Here is a 21,044-nt window from a genome sequence, read left to right as displayed (position 1 = left end):
AGATAGATTTGTAAATTTTAATATAATATTTAACATTTCAAGGTTAAAGGGCAAAAAAATGTTACTAAGAAGGCGTGCAAAATATTTGTGTATTGGCCCTATTAAAAACCTAAACAAAAGTGCTTGTATGAATGAGGCAAGTTGTGTAAAGTGCTTTGATTACTCAGAGTAAAAAAGTGCTATATAAGAACCAGTCCATTTACAACCCACCCATGTTTAGGTATTATTTTCTTGACCAAAAAACAAATGAATGTTTGTGGATCATAATAGAGCAGAGAATCAGGCTGCTGCCACCTAGAGGTTTATTAAAATACAGTAAAAATACTGCTACACTGCACATTTTTTGTGAACACGTAAAAACATTGCTGTGCTCTTATGAGGTAAAATGATAGAAATACAAAAATAACCAAAACCAAAAAAAAGTAAAAAAAAAAACCCTGTCACATTTCAAAACCAGCCTAAATCATTACAGAAATATTCAAACACACACACACACACACACACACACACACACACACACACACACACACACACACAGTTACTCAAGGCAGAATGCTTTTTTTTTTTTTTTTTTTTTACACTATGATGATCTCATAGTTTAATGTTGAGCCAGGGTCTACAAACACAGCAAAGAGACTGAGCTGTTAACCAGACGGTGAGCTCAGGTGGAGTGAAGGAAAATGTTTTCCTAGCCTTCAAAACAGCACCACCCGTTACTGTGATCACCAGTAAAACCTTTAATTGGGAAAAAGCTGGTGGGAGTCCTTCATCAAACCACCTGATCAACAGATTCCAATGTGAAGAAAAGAGAACGTTGGCATTATTTTGACAGATTTAAAGTGAAATATATACAATATTTCTATTCATGATATTCTATAAATATTTACAAATATGAAAATAAAAGCTTTGTTTTTGCAGGCCAAAAAATATGTACATGGACCACTAAAATTCTGAGCTGCTGATCTGGTCTGTTCAGTAGCACAAAATTTTGCAGTGCACAGGGTAAGCTATAGAATGGCGATAAGCTCGCTTCTCTTCATTGCAGCCAGCACATTCTTCTTTAATAACTTATGGACGCACAAACTGACTCACTGACTAGCACACTTAGACATACAGACACATAAAAACACATACACATGAGCATACACCAACTATGTCATTCAGGAGATACAAACACCCACATCCAGCCATCTGCCATGACCGGTTGTGGGTGAGGGGTGGGAGATAGGATTAAAAAAAAAAGTTCACAAAATCTTTTGAATTTTTTTTTTCTTTATTATCTGAAGTTTTTATTTTTCGCTGACTAAAACATTTTTTTTTCACAACTAGTTTTAATTTCCAGTTTGGAACACAGATAACTAAAACAAAAGTTTTTATAGTTTTCAGTTCAAGGCAGAAAGCTGTCTCAGAATGAAACCTTTCATTGATAAAGCTAGTTTGCAGTGAAGGTTGTACGTTTCCTTTTTTTTTTTTCTTTTTTTTTTTTTAAATTGACATTTTGGAATCACTATACAATACCATCAACTTCAGCAATTTGTCAGTATATATATATATATATATATATATATATATATATATATATTTTTTTTTTTTCTTTCTATATTTAAACAACTAAAATATCCATACAATAAGAATGAAAGAAGAAGAAAAAAAAAGAAAAGAAATAGAAGCAAAACAGGAAACAATAAATAAATAAAAAATACATAAGGAAAAAGAAAAAGGAAAGAAAAATAAATAAATAAATGTAGGGAGTGTGTTTTTGTTTCCATTAATGTAACTAATATTTCCTCTAGTCTTCTAGTAGTTAACAAAGTCAAAATCTAAAGCAAAAACTGGCCTGCGTTTTTTAATGTAGTTCATCCATTTCTTCCATCGTGATACAAACAGGTCCCTCTTGTAGTTCACATCTGCTGTCATTTTCTCCATTCTGTAAATGTCCATTGTGATGTTCATCCACATGTTCATAGTTGGGCTCTCTGAAGAAAGCCATTTTTTTTGTGATGGCTTTTTTGCCTGCTGCCAGTAAAATATTAAACAAGTATTTATCGTTCTTTGTCCATCCTTCTGCCATAAGTCCAAAAAATTGAGTTTTACTTTCCAAAGGTAAATATCTTCCAAATGTCTCTTGTGTTGCTGCATGTATTCCCTTCCAATAAGTTTTAATAACGTGACAGTCCCAGAAAATATGATAGTGATTTGCATTTGTAAAGGCAGAATGTTTTCATGCAAATACATATTAGTCCTTCAGCTAAAAAAAGATCCCATAAGCATTTTTATGAGCTGCTGCATTCACCAGACATGAAAGTAGTGACTGTCACCAGCATGTTGCATACGTTTCCTACTTTAAATCCTTTCAAAAACACAACTGTTTGTTTTATTGTTTATGTACAACTGTTTCTATCTTCTGAACAGCAAAGCTGGTTCAGAAAACAAGTATAGGGAGGCACTAGGAGGATGATACAATATAAATACATAGTTAAAACAACTTCTCAAAGGTTTACTGAATATAAAGACATAAAATCCAAGGATAACGCTGTTCATGGCTCTGCTTGCTTTAGTTTTTTGTCTTTGTACTTTTCTTTCTATTTGAATTTTGTCCTTTCTCAAACAACTTCCTTCTGACCACCATGCTCACACCCCCGTGTCTTGTTCCTCCTCCTCCTCGTCCTCCTCCTGGGAAAGGAGCCGGTAATGTTCGTTGCCCACCGACAGGAAGGCAGGCCTGGGATGAACCTCGTCTTCCCTGAAGTGGACAGGTTGGAAATGGGAATCTGGCTGCTCGGTAGAGCTGCACTTGGTGTACAACTCGCGACGCATTTCCTGGCCGACTTCAACCTGGGAGGGAGTGCTACGGACCCAGCGGTTCTTCACTAAGGAATAGATGTAGCTGACAGGTACAGGCAAGCTGGCAAACACTATAAGCATGATGATCATAGCCAGGGCCCAGCCAGGGTACTCAAGAGTCATCTCAGAAGCCTGAAGAGGCAGAGACACAGAGCTTAAGAGTGACAAACACCGGCAGAATTACCTTTGGCTGTTAGATAAATGTTTACTTGTGGGATTAAAAGGAGCTATAAAATTAAAAAGATAAGAGATGGTTAAGCAACTCGTTACCAAAAGCATAAAAGTGCAGTTAACAGATAAGCAGGTTGACGCTACAAAAATGGCTAACTTCACTATTCTTATGAAGAATAAATACAGAGATATTGTTGTGCTATGTCACAGCAGATGAATCCAGACATAAGTATTTGGATCGCATCTTGGTGTGAGTATAACCACTGCACAGCTGTGCCAATGAAACCACACGCTCTCGTTTACTGATGATTTTGTTACAAGCTTCAGAATGAACGCTCACTGGAAAATATGTCACCAGTCAGCAGGTCAACAATCCTAAACATACAGGGAGTCAATATGATGCAGAGGGACAGGTGATGATGAGGTTTAACGCTATAATGTCAGATGAGTTTTTCAGACGTCCACATCATCAGCGTATTTGTTCTTCCCTGCGTAACCGGAATAAACTGCACAAAAATGCCATATGTAGAATAAATATAAACACTCTAGTTCAGGATTCCTAAGGTCAATGTTATTGTCTGACCAAGTGAATCTCCTAATATCAGTATAAATTAAGCACTTTCCATTTGTTGAGCATCACAATAAAGGAAATGAGAATCCAGAACATTGAGATGGTGGTTGCACTGAAGGTCTGTGAGATCATCAGAGTTGATACAAAAAAAGTTTCTTTTCTACTGTTTTGGACACTGTGCTAAAACCACAACATCTTCCAGCATGCATATATGTGTTACACACATGCATATAGTGTGTACTGTGGGTCAGGAGGTTGTCTACTGAAGTGGAGTGGGATGTTTGATCCCAGATTGTCCAGTCTTCAGGACAAATACAATGAATTCTGACTTTCTCCCGATGTATTCATCAGAATGAGTGTGAGTGTTTGGGTGAATAAGGCTTGTGTTAAAAATCACAGTGAGTGCTCAGAGTAGAAAAGAGCTATGCAAACACCACCTGATATTTTAAAACGGTAACTGGCTATTTGAAGTTTAAAATCATGTGATTTGATGGAAAGTTGAAGTCGAACATCTCACCGTGCTTTGATTCCAGGCGGTGTACGTGGGCCCTTTGAAGACCATGCGGAGCAAACTGGCTGCCAAAAGACTGACCATCGCCAGCAAACACACATATTTCCAAAGGTACTTGTACACCACCGGAGGGCGCCATTTGAGCATTATTTCAATATCATCCAGAAAGCTGCAATAATCAAAATGCTTTTCTTAAAATGCATCTTTTCAAACAAACATATAAAGACAAAAAAACCTGTGAAAGTCAGAGATAACGTTGCTTACCGATCTGTTCCATAAACCCACGCCACACTAATGGTTTCAAAAATGACCACAATGACCAAAGGCAGGGTTGCAGAGTAGTCATCAAACATGGTCACAAAATAGTTGCCAGAGCGCTGAGTGAACAGTAATCCAATAATGAACCCCAAAGCACAGCTGGACACTAAAAGACAGAAAACATTTAAAGACCACTTCAAAGACAACAAGACTACATTTATCTCCCATAGTACACCACTGCAGTACGAGAATCTTGCACTTTTTTGGTTTTTATGTAGTTTTATTTAAGAAAAAAATAACAATAAAATACAGCAGCAGAGTTTGAACACATGTCAACTGATGTTCAGTACCCGTGAGTAGGGTTCGGTGATGCCCCAAGAGGCTGAAATTGTCCATGAGAGGTGTGAGGATTCCCTGCATTGTTCCAAACATGGTGCTGAGGCCCAGGTTGAGCAGCATGAGGAAAAACAGGGCGGACCAGAAGGGACTAGCTGGGAAGAAGGCCATCACCTCAGTGAATGCTATGAATGCCAGGCCTGTCCCTTCGACACCCTGAACGCACACAAGATAGTAAGATAGTGGAAATACGTGGGGAAAAGCAGATCCACTCAGTCTAACAGACAACAAATGTGTGTTAACTGTGATGCTGTTTCCAGAGCTAATCTATACCAGTAAATTACCTGTGCACCTTTTGCATAACATGCTCTTTAACACAGAGAATAGGTCTTTTCTTTTTAAATAAAACAAACACCGTGAGATAACATGACTCTTTGTACATCTTGTCCTGTTTCTTTAGTATCTCCTTCTTTAGTATCACAGCTTGCTTTCATTTTTCCTAGAAAACCAGCAAGATACAATTTCCAATACATTTTCATTGTCTTGCCTGCTGGATATTTTATAGCACCTCCTAGATTCTTCGTAGGTCCTGGGAACATCGGCGCTCGGCGCTATAATTGTTACTGAAATGTTCAACTTTGATTTTTGTAACCGATCCAGCATCTTGTGCCTCGTAGGACACCTGCAGTTCTTTCATTTATGCAAAGTTGTCTTTAAAACACTTTGTAATCCTGGATGAGTGAAGCAGCACATTAGAAACTCAGTTTAATACCAGTGACTGCTCTTTATTATTGGACATACCTCTTCCTATAATGTATTATAATACAGACCATATATACATAAGAAATCTCAGCTGTTGTCCTAATTTTCACGCATGCTTATAGATGTGTATTCCCATCTTGTTACCGTTTACACGCCACTTGTTCCAGTTTCTTAGATCCCTTAAACTACTGCAAAAACACTACTGTTTTTTTGTTGTTGTTTTTTTTTTACCTTTGACATGTTGACGTTTTAAACTTTGTGCCTCAAGTCGCTTGTTTTTAATCATGTTGTGAAGCAAAGCTGTTGTTATTAATATCTCAAGATTACCTTATTCATCTCCTGCTCCAGACTGCAGTCAGTGATTTTAGGACCCACCATGGAGCTGTAGAGATGGTACCACTCTCTGTATTCAGCTAAAGTCACAGTGCTTACATCTGTCATGTTGAACCATGGCCACCAATGCTGGTTAGATCCACTGGACGCCAATAAGTTTAGTACACTGAGATTTCTGAAAAGGTTAAACACAAAAATAATAATTAAATCTAAGATAACCAATCAAACAAGCAGTCCACCTTAAGATTGTTACGGCAGTTTGCCAATCTAAAAGTGCTCGCTAGTTGGATTTGAATTACCACTTCAATCATGCACAGACATACGTACTCAGCCACACAACGTAGTGCAATGTTCTTGGCACGGAAACCGAGCACGATGAAAACCACTAGAGAGGCCAGCACGGATGTCATGAAGTTGATGCAGGAGACCATCAGAGCATCCCTGTGGCAGTTGTTGTGGACTGGATTGTAGGAGGAGTACGCGATAACAGAACCATAGCCCAGGCCTAGGGCGAAAAACACTTGTGTAGCAGCCTGTCGCCACACCTGCACGTTACCCCAGATCTCCAGCTGCAAATATGACAAAATAAAAGCATCTTTAGGTTTACATTCTTTCGTCAAAGCTTAAAATGTTTTATTATGGTTTTTTTTTTTTGTAATCACTGAGGTGTTTGTCTTTTGTTAGTTAAATGAAAATAAAGAAAAGATGTCAAGAAAAAGGAAGAGAGAGAATATTGCTTACCTTAGGATAAAACATGTAGGTGATTCCTTCCAAGGCACCGTCCAACAGTAATCCTCTGATCAGGAAAATAAAAAGCACCACATAGGGAAAAATGGAGGAAAAGTACATCACCTAAGATTGGAAAAAGAAATGGATAATGATTTCAACAGTGCAGCATTTTGTAAAATATGATCATTTGCTTTTCTCAATCTCACTTCACTATTAAAAATTAAAGTTTACCAGTTTACCTGCCAAGCACCAACCCTCAGGTTCCTCAAATTGCATACTTTTATTTTTAAACTTAGTAATTTGAGTGCATACCCAGCAAACACGGTGGTCATGGTACAGCACCAAAAAAACTGAACCGTAAATGTTAGAATGTTTATGGTGTTTTCATGTAAATATTGCATCAGCCTCTCTTACAAGGTGAAAAACACAGATTAGAGTATTGCAAAAAATTGTCTTTTTATTTATTCACAGTAACAGTCGCTTCAAGGTGTTGTTTTTTTTTTTTTTTTGCAAGGCACGGACATGACAATAATAAAAATAACCCCAACAATCACACGGCATGTATGTGGTTTGTACCTTCCTATGAACAAAGACCATGGTAACTTGAATCATCATTGTGGTAAACGTCCACAATGCAGGTTCAACTTTCATTTTGGAGTGATTTGTATGGGCTCAAAATGTGGTCATAAATATTTTGTACTTGTAAATCAGTTTTGTACTTGTAAAAAAGATTTGTATGTGTAAAAAAAAGTTGTGTGTGCGTAAAAAAGATTTGCATGTGCAAAAAAAAAAAAAAAAATTGTGCGTGCGTGAAAAAGATTTGTATGTGTAAAAATAAATAAATAAATTGTGCGTGCGTAAAAAAGATTTGTGTGTGGACTTTGCCAAAAAAACCCTGCAAGTTACAAGTACGAATTTTGACCCTATTTTTCTTCCTTTAAGCTGATTGGTCAATGTCATGTCAATCACAAATTAAACAATCCAATCAGAAAACAGATGGGTTTGGCTGTCGGAGGGGAACTTTTTTGAACTGCAGGTCCTTGAAGGGTAATCTCTATATAAATATCTGATAGCAGTTAGGTCCCCTTACTTTCAGCTGCTGTTGAAAGGATAAAGTTGTGGTATGTCAGTGGTTAGAAATATCATTATTACTTTAGGATTAATTTAACACAATGTCAGGGCTGACCCGGACCATTGCTGTGAGTCACAGTGCGCAGCATAAAAGTCCTTTCACATCGGATGCAGGATGTGCTGCTAATGCTAACTGCTAACTAAAAGCAAAGGATCCAGAATTTGTTGCGCTGGCTGCTGGGCTCTGTGGGTTTTTGCAGCAGCTCTACCTGTACTAGATGCACCTGCTCCTTGTCGTTTTTATCTCTGACTTTATGTCCTCTACAAGAGTTTCTGGGTTTTTTTGCTAGTTCTTCAAATGTTCAATAAAAACATGTATGCTAATTCATAATGAAGAAAGCTTTGTAATGAAGACTGTCATTTCCAAAACACTGCCCCCCCTGCGGTCCGCAGCGCTGTTGAAAAGGCTGTGGAAGTCCCTGTATTAAACACGTAGTCCTGTGACACAAAAATCACCAAACTCGGACGACCACAGACTGTTTTCCTTCGTGGTGATGAAGGAAAACGCTGGGTTGGCATGTAAAAGGGCATTTATTCCCTTCAAAGGCCTGCAGTTCAAAAAAAGCACCCCTCCGACAGCCAAACCCATCTGTTCTCTGATTGGATTGTTACATTTGTGATTGACATGACATTCACCAATCAGATGAAAGGAAGAAAATAGGGTCAAAATTCGTACTTGTAACTTGCAGGGGTTTTTTTGGCTAAGTCCACACACAAATCTTTTTTACGCACACACAAATCTTTTTTACACACACACAAATCTTTTTTACACATACAAATCCTGATTTACAAGTACAAAACTGATTTACAAGTACAAAATATTTATGACCACATTTTGAGCCCATAGGATTTTCCACCATAACTAGACATTGAGAAAAGGCTGTCAGCCAACAGTTATCAAATGTCAACATATTTACTGGGTAAGTGCAACATTTGGCTCAAGGTTATACAGCCAAATGTAAAACTGTGGTTGTCATCTTAGCCATTCTACCCAAGTTGATCACACAAAGCGCCTCCTACTGCAACTCTCATTCACACAATGCTTTTACCTTTGCTTTAACACTTTTTCTAACATTCACAGAGATACATCAGGAGCAACTCTGGGTTCATAATCCTGCCAAGATTACCTTGACATGAAGCCTGGAAGAGCTACCAACATTTCGATTTGTAGACATCCTGCTCCATCCTGCTGAGCCACTGTGAGAAGGTCCCACTAAAAATATTTCTGCCCATTTTGGAAGATGCGTTGTCAGTGCAGGTGTCCATGTTTAAGATGGCTAGCTAACATCAGCAGCTTTTTCCCAGCCATTGATTTTGCGTGTCTGTTTCTTAGTGTTAATGTGTACTAAAATGTTATAATCACTGTAGAAGATTATAGTACTGTCAGATACACAAAAAGTTTAGAATAATTGAAAATGCAGTTACTAATTTCCATCGAATACATTTAAGACAAGCTGTCAAGTAAGCACAGTGAATATATGGAAAAATACTAATGTAAGTGGGAACATGGCGTGTCTGAGCCCGCGCTGGAATGGTAGCGCTGGGCAGGATGGCTGCTGTGTTTGCTTCGGATTACTCCTCACCCCCCACCCGACCCTGTGGCTTGTCACGTGTTCCATAATGTTGTGCTGTGGACATTTATGTGCTTTTTTGTGCAGAGGAGTTTTTTTATTTCCTGTTCTCATGCTGTCCTCCCACAGGAGCCCAGCATGAGTAGAGGTCTCTTTTTTTCTCTTGTACTTTCCCATTGTAGTGTATATTTCAGTGTTTGTTTTCTGTAACGCTACGGATCTCCAACCTGAGGCAGAAAAGGGGCGAGCTGCAGCTTATGTTTAACTGAGAGATAACACTAACATTAACACAAACACTTTATATTTGTGTGCTACCGGTGGGACTGGTGTTCATGTACCTTTGCAGAAGACTTGATGCCCTTTATCATTGCCAAGGCAACAATTGCCCAAGCAGCCAATAAACAGCCTGTCATGATGGGGTTAAACTCTCCAGATTCTTCAATGGAATTTGTGATGTTGAGAGCTTTCCGAAACCAGAAATACGACGTTGGGGAGCTGCCTGCGCATTCTTTCACTGTTGATTGAGAAAAGAAAACACTGTAGGCTTCATCAGACATCACTTCATTTCACTCGGTCATGTGATTACCTGTGTTATTGGAGGTTACATTCGTTGGACACTTCTCCCATGGCAGAGGATACTGAAAGGAGTTACCCATGTAGAACAGGCTCCATGCAATGATAACGTTATAGTACAAAGCCACATAAAAACAGACCTGGGGAAGAAGAAAGCATTTATATCAATAAATAATCAGTATTATTAATCATATTATTAAAATATGCTGCAAATTGTTTGCAGCTTCAGTGTAATGCTGTGATTTCTTTTATACTTGTAGCCTACAAGTAAAGGCTAACCCAGGGAATGTAGCCATAAGGTTCGACATTGACCTTAACAATGACAAACAGAGGTTAGGTCTATTTAAAGAAAAATAAACACGCTTTATAAAAACCACAGGCTATCTAGTCATAGATTTCTGTTGTGTGTGCGGACAAAAACGTTCTTGGGTACTCTGTGTTTTCCCCAACTTGTTACGCAATCAACTGCCAGCACAGACGCACAGCACACTACCTTTCTCATGTTACAGCATGGGTGTGCGTGAGTATATACACACACATGCAGCTTGGCTAAGGTGTTTACAGAAAGGTGATAAAGGCGGTGACACGTGATGCAGGATTGGGGCCAGATAAGTGAAGGTGAAGAGATTAAAAATACTGACCCCGGTGCTACTTTTGAAACCCAGACTTGGAAAAAGCAAGTCAGCTGTCAAACAACAGCAGCCTTATCAGAACACACAGGTACATGAACGTAAACAGAAAAAGGTCTCAGACAGAAAAAAAAAGAAAATGCTCACCATGCAGCTGGAGTAGCCGATCCCTCCCAGCTTTGGAGAGATGTGCTTCCATACACCAATGCTGCCCTGTCGAATGCTTTGACCAGCAGCCAGCTCCATAAAAAACAGTGGAACTCCCACAACCACCAAAAGAAAAACATACAGCAGCATGAAGGCGCCTGGAAGGAACAAAGGAGGAGATATATTTTAAAGGCAAACCCAAAGTCACCTGTAGTTCCAGAGGGAAAAAAAACTTTGCATTTGCACATGTTACAGGCAAACACAGTCTAACTAAGCACATTAAAAAAAACAACAGTTTTTGGCTTTTTTTTTTAAACACAAACTCATAATTTGCCATTGAAGCTGGAAAAAATAAGCAAATTTATATGTCAGCAACCTCTCTAAAAGATGCTTGGAGTCTCATGTTCTAACCAAACATGCTGCATGCATGTGTTGTAAAGCTAGAAATAAAATATGGTTTAGAGTTCTACTCTTCTCTAGAAAGAAAAGTCAGTTTCACACAGTGACATTCGCAGGATCTCGTGTGCTCGTGTGTAATTTACGTTGAGCAGGCTAACCACGTTATTACATTAATGCATGTAAGGTGAACTAGCAAACACCATCATAGCTACATGCGGCTGTCTTCTTGTCTGATGGCAGACACTCCCTTCACCCTGGCCAAAAAGGCTAAAATGACCAAAGAAAAAGTGGAAAACAGTTAAACATGAGAGGTTTTTGGACAAAGTTTGTGTTTTTTCCATTGTTTAAGCACTGCTTCCAGCCAAGAGTGATACCATATATGCCCCATAGCTGCAGAAAAGGCTAACATTGTTATCTTTTTACAAAAAACAGCTGAACATGAGAGATTTTGGACCAATTTTGTGTTCTCCATGTTGCATTGCTTTGGCACCAAAACAGCTACTAAGTTAATAACTTAAACCTGTAAGTTAATCTTGTCTTAACACTCACCACCTCCATTTTGATGGCAGAGGTATGGAAATCTCCACACATTCCCTAAGCCCACACTGAAGCCCACCTGGGCTAGCACATACTGAATCTTAGAATCCCATGCTGGACGGTCTCCGTCGTCTGTCGCAGCTTCATCGGGACCATCCACAGCTGTGAGCTGAGTTTGGGACCGGCCTTCTTCCATCCAGGTTCTGCCCTCGCTGCCGTCCAGCGGAGGCTTTTCTGTCTTGTTATAAAGAGAAGAAGTAATATGATGAACTAAACCGATTATCAGTTGAAGCTTCATCCTGACGTGTAAGTCTGCACAAAGTCATTGTAGTTATGCTGAGCAAATATGTGTGGCAACAGACTACTCTGTGCACAAAATTATGTAAGGAAAGAATTAAATTATGATGGAAGAACCTTTATCACAAATTTATCAGGGACAACAAAGAGGAAAAGCACTTGCTGTTATGTTGTTATGTTGTCATGTTGTCAAAGGTTATATCACTACTCCTTATCAGTGTGAAAACACCAGAGGTGGGACCAAGTCATTGTTTTGCAAGTCTCAAGTAAGTCTCAAGTCTTTATCCTCAAGTCTCAAGTCAAGTCTCAAGTAATGTCAGGCAAGTCAGAGTCGAGTCTCAAGTCACTGGTGTAAAAGTCCGAGTCAAGTCACAAGTCTGAAACTTTGAATTTCAAGTCCTTTCGAGTCTTTAAAAAAAACAAAATGAAAAAATAATGTTGCAGTTATGCTAAATGTAAATATTAGACCATGTAATTTTAAAATCTGTGTTTTTCTCAACACATGACAAAATAGTGAACTTAGAAAATATACACAAATTGTGAAATTGCACCTCTTTAAAATGCAGCTCAATTAAACTTAGCTCCAAGAATAATTTTCACCGACAGTTCTGAGATAAGCTGCATGTTATTCTTGGATGCGGTTGTAGGACCGGCTTTAAAATCGCATGACAAAAATATCATACACATTAAAAAAAAACTGTATCACCAACGTAGCCTGGACAACATTTGCTAGTTAGATGAAGTCAGCTATCTCATCTTAGCATATTTATATGCATATTTATAATTATACGGTTCTTGGAGTGAGTGCATACACTCATGAAGTTTAGTAACTTCAGGTCACTGCAACAAGCCCAGGTACAGTTTACCGACGGATGGGTGCAGGACCTTGAAATGCACCGTGTAGAACGAAAGACCATCGTACGTATCATAAGTTTACCAGTCTCACAAATTGTCGTCATAAATACACATTCGTTAACCATTTATTAATAGGACCTTTGAGCTCAACGGTAATTAATTAGCAGTGGAAATAATTTCTGGTAGCATCACAGAAATGTAGCAGTGACAATAATACTGTATGCTGTAATCGTACTGGACAATTAGTGATACAAAACAACTGTTTTACCCTGTGAATGAAAGTATACGTTTTTGTCAATGTACCATAATAACAGAAGCGAAACGCAATATTGTGTCAGGATAATTTACTATTTATGCACAATAAATAAAGGAGCATAGCGCGACAATTTCTGTTCAGCGCCAGACTTGCTTGTAACCTATATCACTAATTATGTTATGAAAATGACGTATTAACTACTAAAAAACACTGACCTTCGTGTAAATGCTTGGAGCAGACTAACCTGTGAGCTGGAGTGTTCTGGGACGTTATATTTGCTCTTTGAATGGCTGCGATCTAGGCCACCCGTCGCGTCTTTGTTACTTCGGAAACATGGCTTGAACAATTTCTCTTCAACGACGTAATCCGATAACAACCGATCTCTTTACCCGTCAGCTTCTCGTGGCTGTCATGCGACCGGCTATTGCAGTTAATAATACAACAGCTTCTTGACATTTTTGTGTTTCTTTTTATCGCTGTGTGACTGATTTCAATTGAAAGCCTGCGTGCGCTAGTACCGCTTGCCACGAGTTCCCAGAATCCTTTGCGGTTCTACCCGTGAATGACGTCACATTTTCAATCTCTATATAATATGCATGTTAAATTTTATATTTGGGGTAAAATATCAAGTCTTTTCAAGTAAACCGGTTCAAGTCCAATTCAAGTCCCAAGTCATTGGTGTAAAAGTCCAAGTCAAGTCACAAGTCTTAGAACATTTTTTCAAGTCAAGTCTAAAGTCATAAAATTAATGACTCGAGTCTGACTCGAGTCCAAGTCATGTGACTCGAGTCCACACCTCTGGAAAACACAGCAGTGAGACAATGCATTACGTAATCCAACATTAAGGCATTATCTTTACTCTAACTCGTCATTCTCCCATCACTACGTCAGATGTATAAAGAAATGCTAATGCAGACACTGAATTTCCTACTGATGCTCTTTTACGTTAAAGTCATTCAACTGGCATATTTAGCACTGAGGTGAAGGCCAACTGTGACTGACCTTTCAAAATGCTTCATCAGTACACCCAGGTGTTAGCAATTCATTAGCAAGACTGACATAATGGCAGGTTTAAATGCATATAGAATGCATAAATAATGGATGTGTGTTACTTACTGTGCTCTTTCTTATTATGAAATTATCCAGATAAAAAACTTTGTTGCATCACCTCAATTCTCTTTCATTTAATGTAAACACCAGGGTCATGGTGTGCATTTCAGGGGGAAAAAAAGCATTCAGCTGAATCACCTCCACACTGAACACTAAATGTCAGCTCAGATGAAAGTGACGGATCCAAAATGGCTTAACACAAGCCAAGCTGGCTTCAGAACATGACCTCTCCTGGTATCAGCTGGTTAGAATGGAAAATTACAAGACCCAGAAAGAGTTCATGGCTGTTCAAAACACACGGCCGGATAGGGCAGGTGATTTCAGAAATATCCATGCCCACATGCATAGAGTGTGAGACTGTGACAAATATATGCATGCACAAATAGAAAGGAGGGGAAAGTGGGGCGGACAGAAGCCATACAGTGATGTGTGGTTGGGAGTGGGAGGGAGAAATCCGCTGGGAGGTGTTAGGCTTGCATTGGTTCATACTGTGGGTGGTGCTGAGGTGCATGGGTAAACCACAAAGTGGGTACAGTTGGTAATAATATAGGAAAAAAGTTAGGGTTAGGGCTATCAGGGTATGCTGAACAAATAATTAAAAAGTCAACAGCTTGATTAAGCTTCAAGGATCCATGTGTTTGAGCTATAAACTATGAAAAAGTCTGCTTCACACACTCCTGTGAGTTCATTTGATCACTTACCTTAGAGCAAACACACTTTTCTATAGAGCTGAAGTGACTAGTAGATTATTTGATTGGTCAACTCCTTGGAAAATTTAGCAGTACATGGAATATACTGTTATGATTTACTTGATTATTAAAAGGTGACCTTAACATTTTTGAAGTAGCATAGGATCATCTTGTCTGAGAGCAGAACAAAAGGTAGCCGGCTTCCAAAGAGGAGCTTTGAATGTCCTTCAAGAAGAGTGGAGAAATATTCCTGAAGACTACTTAAAGAAATTACAGATAAGGTAAAATATGAGAACTCAGACTGCGTTGATGAATAAAGATGGTCATTGACTGTTAAGCTCATTAGAATTGTACAAACTCTGTTTTTGCCTTATAAACTGTACTTCCATGTATGTTTACATGTTTCAATAAATCACTGCAAATACTTTCTACTAGTGAAACAAAGAAATGAGGTTGGCTCAAGACTTTTACACATTACTACATCTCTCTAACATCAAAACAAGTCATTGGCATGAGCCTGCAAGTACAAGTTGATACTGTTCAACTCTTCAGTGTTTCACTGTCTTTGCTATTATGAAACCACAAGAACATAACAAGTCTGTATTAGGTTTTTTAATTTACTGAAAAAGATTATCAATATATACACATTTGACAAATGAGAGGGTTTTGTATTTGTATTCAATGGTTATTTCCACTTCTGGCTGATATGTTTCTAACTTTGAACACATTTTCCCACTTTAAAATACATAATGCAGTGTCTCTCAAAATAACTACTGGGTTTCTCCCCCCTTTCCTTTTTGCTATACTTGGTTAACCCTAATTGTCCTCCTTTCACCAACAAACCCCAACACACACACACACACACACACACACACACACACACACACACACACACACACACACACACACACACACACACACACACACAAGCACACACCAGCACACACACAAGCACACGTGCACTGGTTGTAAATTTGTGTCTCCTGGTCAGTGAGCATCTGTTCCAGGAACTGTTTGGGAAACAAGGAACCACTCTTCTATGTTTCTACTCTGGATAAAATCATGCAGCAGTGGTTCAGCCGTCCCTAAGGTGTAGAATTACTCAGTGAAGAAGCTCGATCATGACAGCCACATGTGAGACCAACGTACTCCAAATCAACGCCGGCAAGACAAAGGAGATGATCATAGATTTCAGCAGGAAGTCACCCCCTACAACACCGGTGAACATCCAAGGGAAATACATTGAGATAGTGGACTCTTATAAGTACCTGGGTGTTCACCTCAACAATAAACTGGACTGGACTACAAATACAGACATCCTGTATAAGAAGGGCCAGAGTCGACGCCACTTGCTGAGGAGACTGAGGTCCTTCGGAGTCTGCAGGACTCTGTTAAGGACATTCTATGACACTGTGGTAGCATCTGCCGGGGGAGTGGATGCAGGGACAGGGACAGGAGCAGGATTGACAAACTGGTGCGGAGGTCTAGCTCCGTGCTGGGATGTCCCCTGGAGTCTGTGGAGGTGGTTGGCGAGAGGAGGATGTTAGTAAAGCTGACATCCATCATGAACAACCCACATCACCCACTGCATGAGTATGTGAGTGGGCTGAGCAGCTCCTTTAGTCAGAGACTGAAACACCCTCGCTGCAGGAAGGAGCGCTTTCGCAGATCATTCATCCCAACAGCAGTTAGACTCTATAACTCCTCAATCACGATGTCATAAGTCACTGGACACTGTGAATATCCACGGTCACCACTTCATGCATAATGGACCTTCCATGTGTATGGACATGTGCAGGTATATATGTATGTATATGTATACATATGTATATTTAGTGTATACATGTGTATGTGTACATGTCTATAAATAGGAATAGTAGTGGTACAATAGCTATATCAAGCTATATAGTTTATGTCTTCCATATTTCCAACCATATCCATAATCACATACTGTGTATGCTACCATTGTATATTATCTTTTTTCATTGATTGTACTTATTTGTTTTTTTGTATTTCCTTCTGATATCTGTACCTGAGCTGAGGTGATGCAAAAATTTCCCCGTTGTGGGATCAATAAAGTCTTATCTTATCTTTTTTTTTTTTTTTTTTTTTTATTAAATGACATCAGAAACAGCAGTATGCGACATTACGTGATGGCAGAGCTTCAGTTCATCCTTTGTCATTTTTTTTTTTTTTTTTTTTTTTTTTAATAAATAGGACAGGGGGAATGAATGAGAGAGAGAGGGGGAGAGAAAGAAAGAAAACCCAAGGGGAGAAGAGACGGTGAGAAGGGGGGGGAAGAGAGACAAAAAAAAAAAAAAAACTCCTGGGTCACCTGTATGGAGAAAAAACAAACAAACAAACAAACAAACAAACAGAGGAGACAGCAAACAACAAAGAGCAACATAATAATAGAGAAAACAAAGCACCATCACAATAAACTAGCTAGTCATAGATATCAGTATTTACTAAGTAATAAACGATATTGTGCAGCACGCAAGATAGACAGCGCACAGTGTGCTTTGAGGCAGCAGCCAAGAAAGCTTTAGTCCGCGTCTGTGAATACCCATGTGTGCATACCTGTGTGGATCAGCATGCTTGCATTCCAAAGGTTTCTCCATGTAATGATCTGCTAGGGAGTGTGGGGGGGCCACAGCCCCATCCTCCAGGGTGTGAAGCGGGTATGGAGGAGATCAAAACTCCAGACATCCAGAGGCCCCCAGAACACAAGAGACCATGGAAGACCAACAGAGGGGCAGCCGCGCCACTGTTCCAGTAAGAGCTGAGGAGAGTCCCAGATGAGGGCTCACTCAGCAGCCGCGGAGCAGAAGCCAGGGGGGGTTGCAGTGACGCGCCCGTGAGCTCCGCCGGCCCCCAGCTGCGCCTGAGTGACCGAGCCCTAGGCCGAGAGGCCGGGGGCACCCCACCTCCAAAGGGGCCCGAGCGAGCCCCAGGCCCCAGGCCCCGACAAGCGGCCGCCAAGGAGTGAGCCGGTGTGTACCCGGACGCCCACCCCCAGACACAAAGAACCACCAACACACCGACACCTGAGGGAGTCCGCCACCGGCAGGGGAAGTGGTGGTGGGTGGAGATAGGCCTCCAAACCTTGGAGGGCCTGAGGTGTCCCCAGAGAGGTGGCGTCTGATACCCAACCTGACATATAGACACAGACATACAGGCACACACAGACACAAACATCCATTCCCACCCTCATGCTCTCATATGCACTCACTCCACACTCAACCAACGTGGAGACAGACATAAAGAGACGCTGTACACACAATCACACTCCCCAAGCGTAGTCTTATCTTATCTTATCTTATCTTATCTTACATGTTGCTATAACCAAAACTGTAATATGAGCATGACAATTTTCCCTGAATGCAGCTGGCTTTACCATACAGCTTATCACATAAAGGGTTGTTCATTGCTATTTATAATTCAGTTTGAGTAACATAGAGCTATAGATGCTCGTGGCTCCATTGTAAATGTCCAGTTTAAAAACTGATGAAACTGGTGATTAGGATGCTAGAGAGCAGCCTTTCATCTCGGAGGGCGTTTGCATCCACAGATCAGATAAAGGTTTAAGAGCTGTGGCAGATTTTATCATCTGTGCTCAAAGTTTAAGGGACTAAAACAGACACAACCCCCAAAACAAAACAAAAAGAAGATAAAGAGAGACTTTAAAAAAAGTTAATGACTGTATATTTGGCTGCAGCTTGCTATATGCAGCAAACCATACTGTATGTCACTGGGTTTAACCTTCCTCTCGTGTTAGCTTTCTGTTATCATCTCTTATGTTAGCGGGTCGGTTTTGACCCGTGAATTAAATCAGCTATAAAATATACTAAAAACAATAAGTTATCATCCAATTTGTTTCTCATCTCTTGGTTACCTTGTTAGGCTTCCTTATCCATGAAAATGTTGGTTTTAATACTTTTGGCGTGGGCCTCTGGGTCTTTTTTTGTCACTATACCCCTCGATTTCAATTAAAAAAAATTGTAAAATTAACCTCAAGAGAATCATATTAATAAATAAAAGGTTTCTGTGTTACCTGAGTATTACTGAGGGGTATAGGACACATCTCTTAAATAAATCTGTTTTATTGATTTTTTTCATTTTAAGATTAATAACTAAAATGACATCTATGGTGTTACGGGTCAATTCCGACCCATAGACATTTACATCAAGAAAAGACAAAAAAAGTGTTTTTTTCAGCAGTAGACCTTTAATATAAACTGAAAAAAAGAAAAAAGTCCACTCCTCCTTTGTTTTGGTTATAGCCGTGGGTAATTGTGGGCTTTTTATCACTTCCCAATGATACAGCTTCACCTCAGTTTCCTTTGTGAAGTTCTTGTCCAAGGTCATATCTGGTAAAAAATAAAATAAAATATCACAGCTGATATTGTGATCCTGCAGTCCAGTGGTCATATGGAGGACCACACATTTTCATTGTTTCTTCTCAGGGGTGCCACTCACAGCTTTGACTGTGAAAATCTGTACATTCCAGGCATAGTTGGTTTTTGCATCACAGGCTTCCCAGATTTTTCTGCCGTTTTTCCCTTGCTTACTGGGTATATATTGCCGGTAGGGGCATTTTCCTCAAAAAGTGGACAAGACGTTCATCCACTGTCACCTCTGGCCCTGGGATGAACATCAGTGGAAGAAGCTGCACCCATCTCTCCCAGACATCCCTGATGGGAGCAAGCTTGTCAGACCTCGGTCTGGTCTCTCTGTTGTCAAATCTGAGGACTCTTGAATCAAAATGATATCAAATGTGTGAAGTGACATCGTTGCCCAGAAAATGTTTCTGCCTGTCGATGCATCCCATAGACGATCAGTGGCCTCATTGCAGCATCTGTACACTCCAGCAAGAACAATGAAAGCATCCAGGTATTCCTCATCATGTCGCCATGGACTTTTTTTTCCTTCAAGGTTTATCATAGTAATGATGATTCTTTCTAGTGACAATGGCATAAATATCTCAAAACATCTCTTGATGTCACTGACTTTGGTCAGAGCAAACCTTGTGATTCCAGGGGTCATTTTGATGACATTTGCAGCAGCTGCCCTGCCATGTACATCATGAGGTACTGAGCTCCAAAAGATCTTACCATTTTTGGACTTGAATCTTTCAGCAGGAGTAGCTTCAGCACCAGCGACCTCCACCTCTGATCAGATGTGTCTGTGTCTTCTGGATGATAGTCCACATTGTCTTCCTCCTTAGAAACCTGCCCATCTGAATCGCTATGCTGCTCTGTGTCCTCTCCTTCATTTTCACCAAAAATATGATCCTGAACTTAGCTCACTGTGAATCTTCTTCTCATTTTTTGTATGCTGCAAATTGTAAATGTGCACTCTGGAAGTCAAATGGCCACTCAAATAGTGAATTCACCTCACATGCCCGTGTTTATTTTGTTCTGTTTTTGTGCAGGTATAATGCAAAAAACATGCAAAATAAGAATCCCCTAAAGCTCATATGATTAGGAGAGGCGCTTGCTGTAAGTGTTTTAGCTGACAGTGCACTTATGATTTCAGTTTTGGCTTTAATTATTGCTTTATACTCATAATATTATACCTGGGTCGAAGCCGACCCTAACAACACAAAGGTCATAATTTCAACTAGGGCATTTTATAATTTTGTGAAAATATTTTTTTTGGTTTTATTTTGTAGAAATAGAGGTTCCTGACAAAGTCAAAAAGCCTTGAAACAATAAAAAATGTATGTGATTTTTTTATGCATTTGAAATTTAAAATGGGTCGGTGCCGACCCTAACACGAGAGGAGGGTTAAGTTTGGTTGTGTAGGTGCTGCTCAACATATAAACAATGAGTGCATTCTTGTGTAAGAATGTATAGGGGGGCTTAATCATAGTGAGGTAGCATACAGCCCTAACGCACATATGACTCATTACATAACTGACAAAGGAACCAGCCAGCAGTATGCAGTGCAAACAATAGTAATAACAAGACCCGTTTTTTCGCTGGAAAAAAAAGTATGACTGAGATTAGAGCTCACAAAGCCACACTATTAAAGAATAACAGTCGAATAACGATGTGCTGTGGACATACCATGCTGACAGCACGGTCCCACTGAGGAGTAGTTTCCAGCAGTCCTGGTGTTAGTTTCTCTGCTCGTCTTCCCACAGGGCTTCTTTTAAAATAGTTTCCTTTTCGTTGTTTCTGATAACAATCGGGGTAGCAGATAAAATTTATACGGGGACAAAAGCCTTGACCAGGTTTGACAACTTGCGGACACGTTTACGAGAGCTGGAACAAACCGTGGTCAACAAGTCAAGAAGAAACGAAGGAGAGGAGCTGAGCCAATGGGAAGAC

The 21,044-nt window shown here is 39.8% G+C and overlaps 1 protein-coding gene and 1 long non-coding RNA gene across 2 annotated transcripts; one reads left to right on the top strand and one right to left on the bottom strand.

The window, feature by feature from the left end:
* Positions 1-275: 275 nt before the first annotated feature.
* slc6a16a (solute carrier family 6 member 16a) lies at positions 276-21,026 on the bottom strand. The gene is made up of 12 exons (XM_082530711.1): positions 20,781-21,026; positions 11,515-11,740; positions 10,567-10,724; positions 9,804-9,930; positions 9,556-9,731; positions 6,528-6,638; positions 6,114-6,355; positions 5,781-5,961; positions 4,706-4,907; positions 4,362-4,521; positions 4,104-4,266; positions 276-2,976 (listed from the first exon to the last, which is right to left on the bottom strand). Exons 1-12 carry the CDS (start codon positions 20,781-20,783, stop codon positions 2,632-2,634), a joined length of 2,094 nt encoding a protein of 697 aa, XP_082386837.1. The 5' UTR covers positions 20,784-21,026; the 3' UTR covers positions 276-2,631.
* LOC309705119 lies at positions 2,809-9,529 on the top strand. The gene is made up of 3 exons (XR_014276504.1): positions 2,809-2,894; positions 4,120-4,208; positions 8,728-9,529. It is a non-coding gene; the product is annotated as an uncharacterized lncRNA (long non-coding RNA).
* Positions 21,027-21,044: the final 18 nt, after the last annotated feature.

The sequence above is a fragment of the Aulonocara stuartgranti genome, assembly GCF_965226115.1.
Source record: "Aulonocara stuartgranti genome assembly, chromosome: 4".
Lineage (NCBI taxonomy): Eukaryota > Metazoa > Chordata > Actinopteri > Cichliformes > Cichlidae > Aulonocara > Aulonocara stuartgranti.
This window is presented reverse-complemented; position numbering and strand designations above follow the sequence as displayed.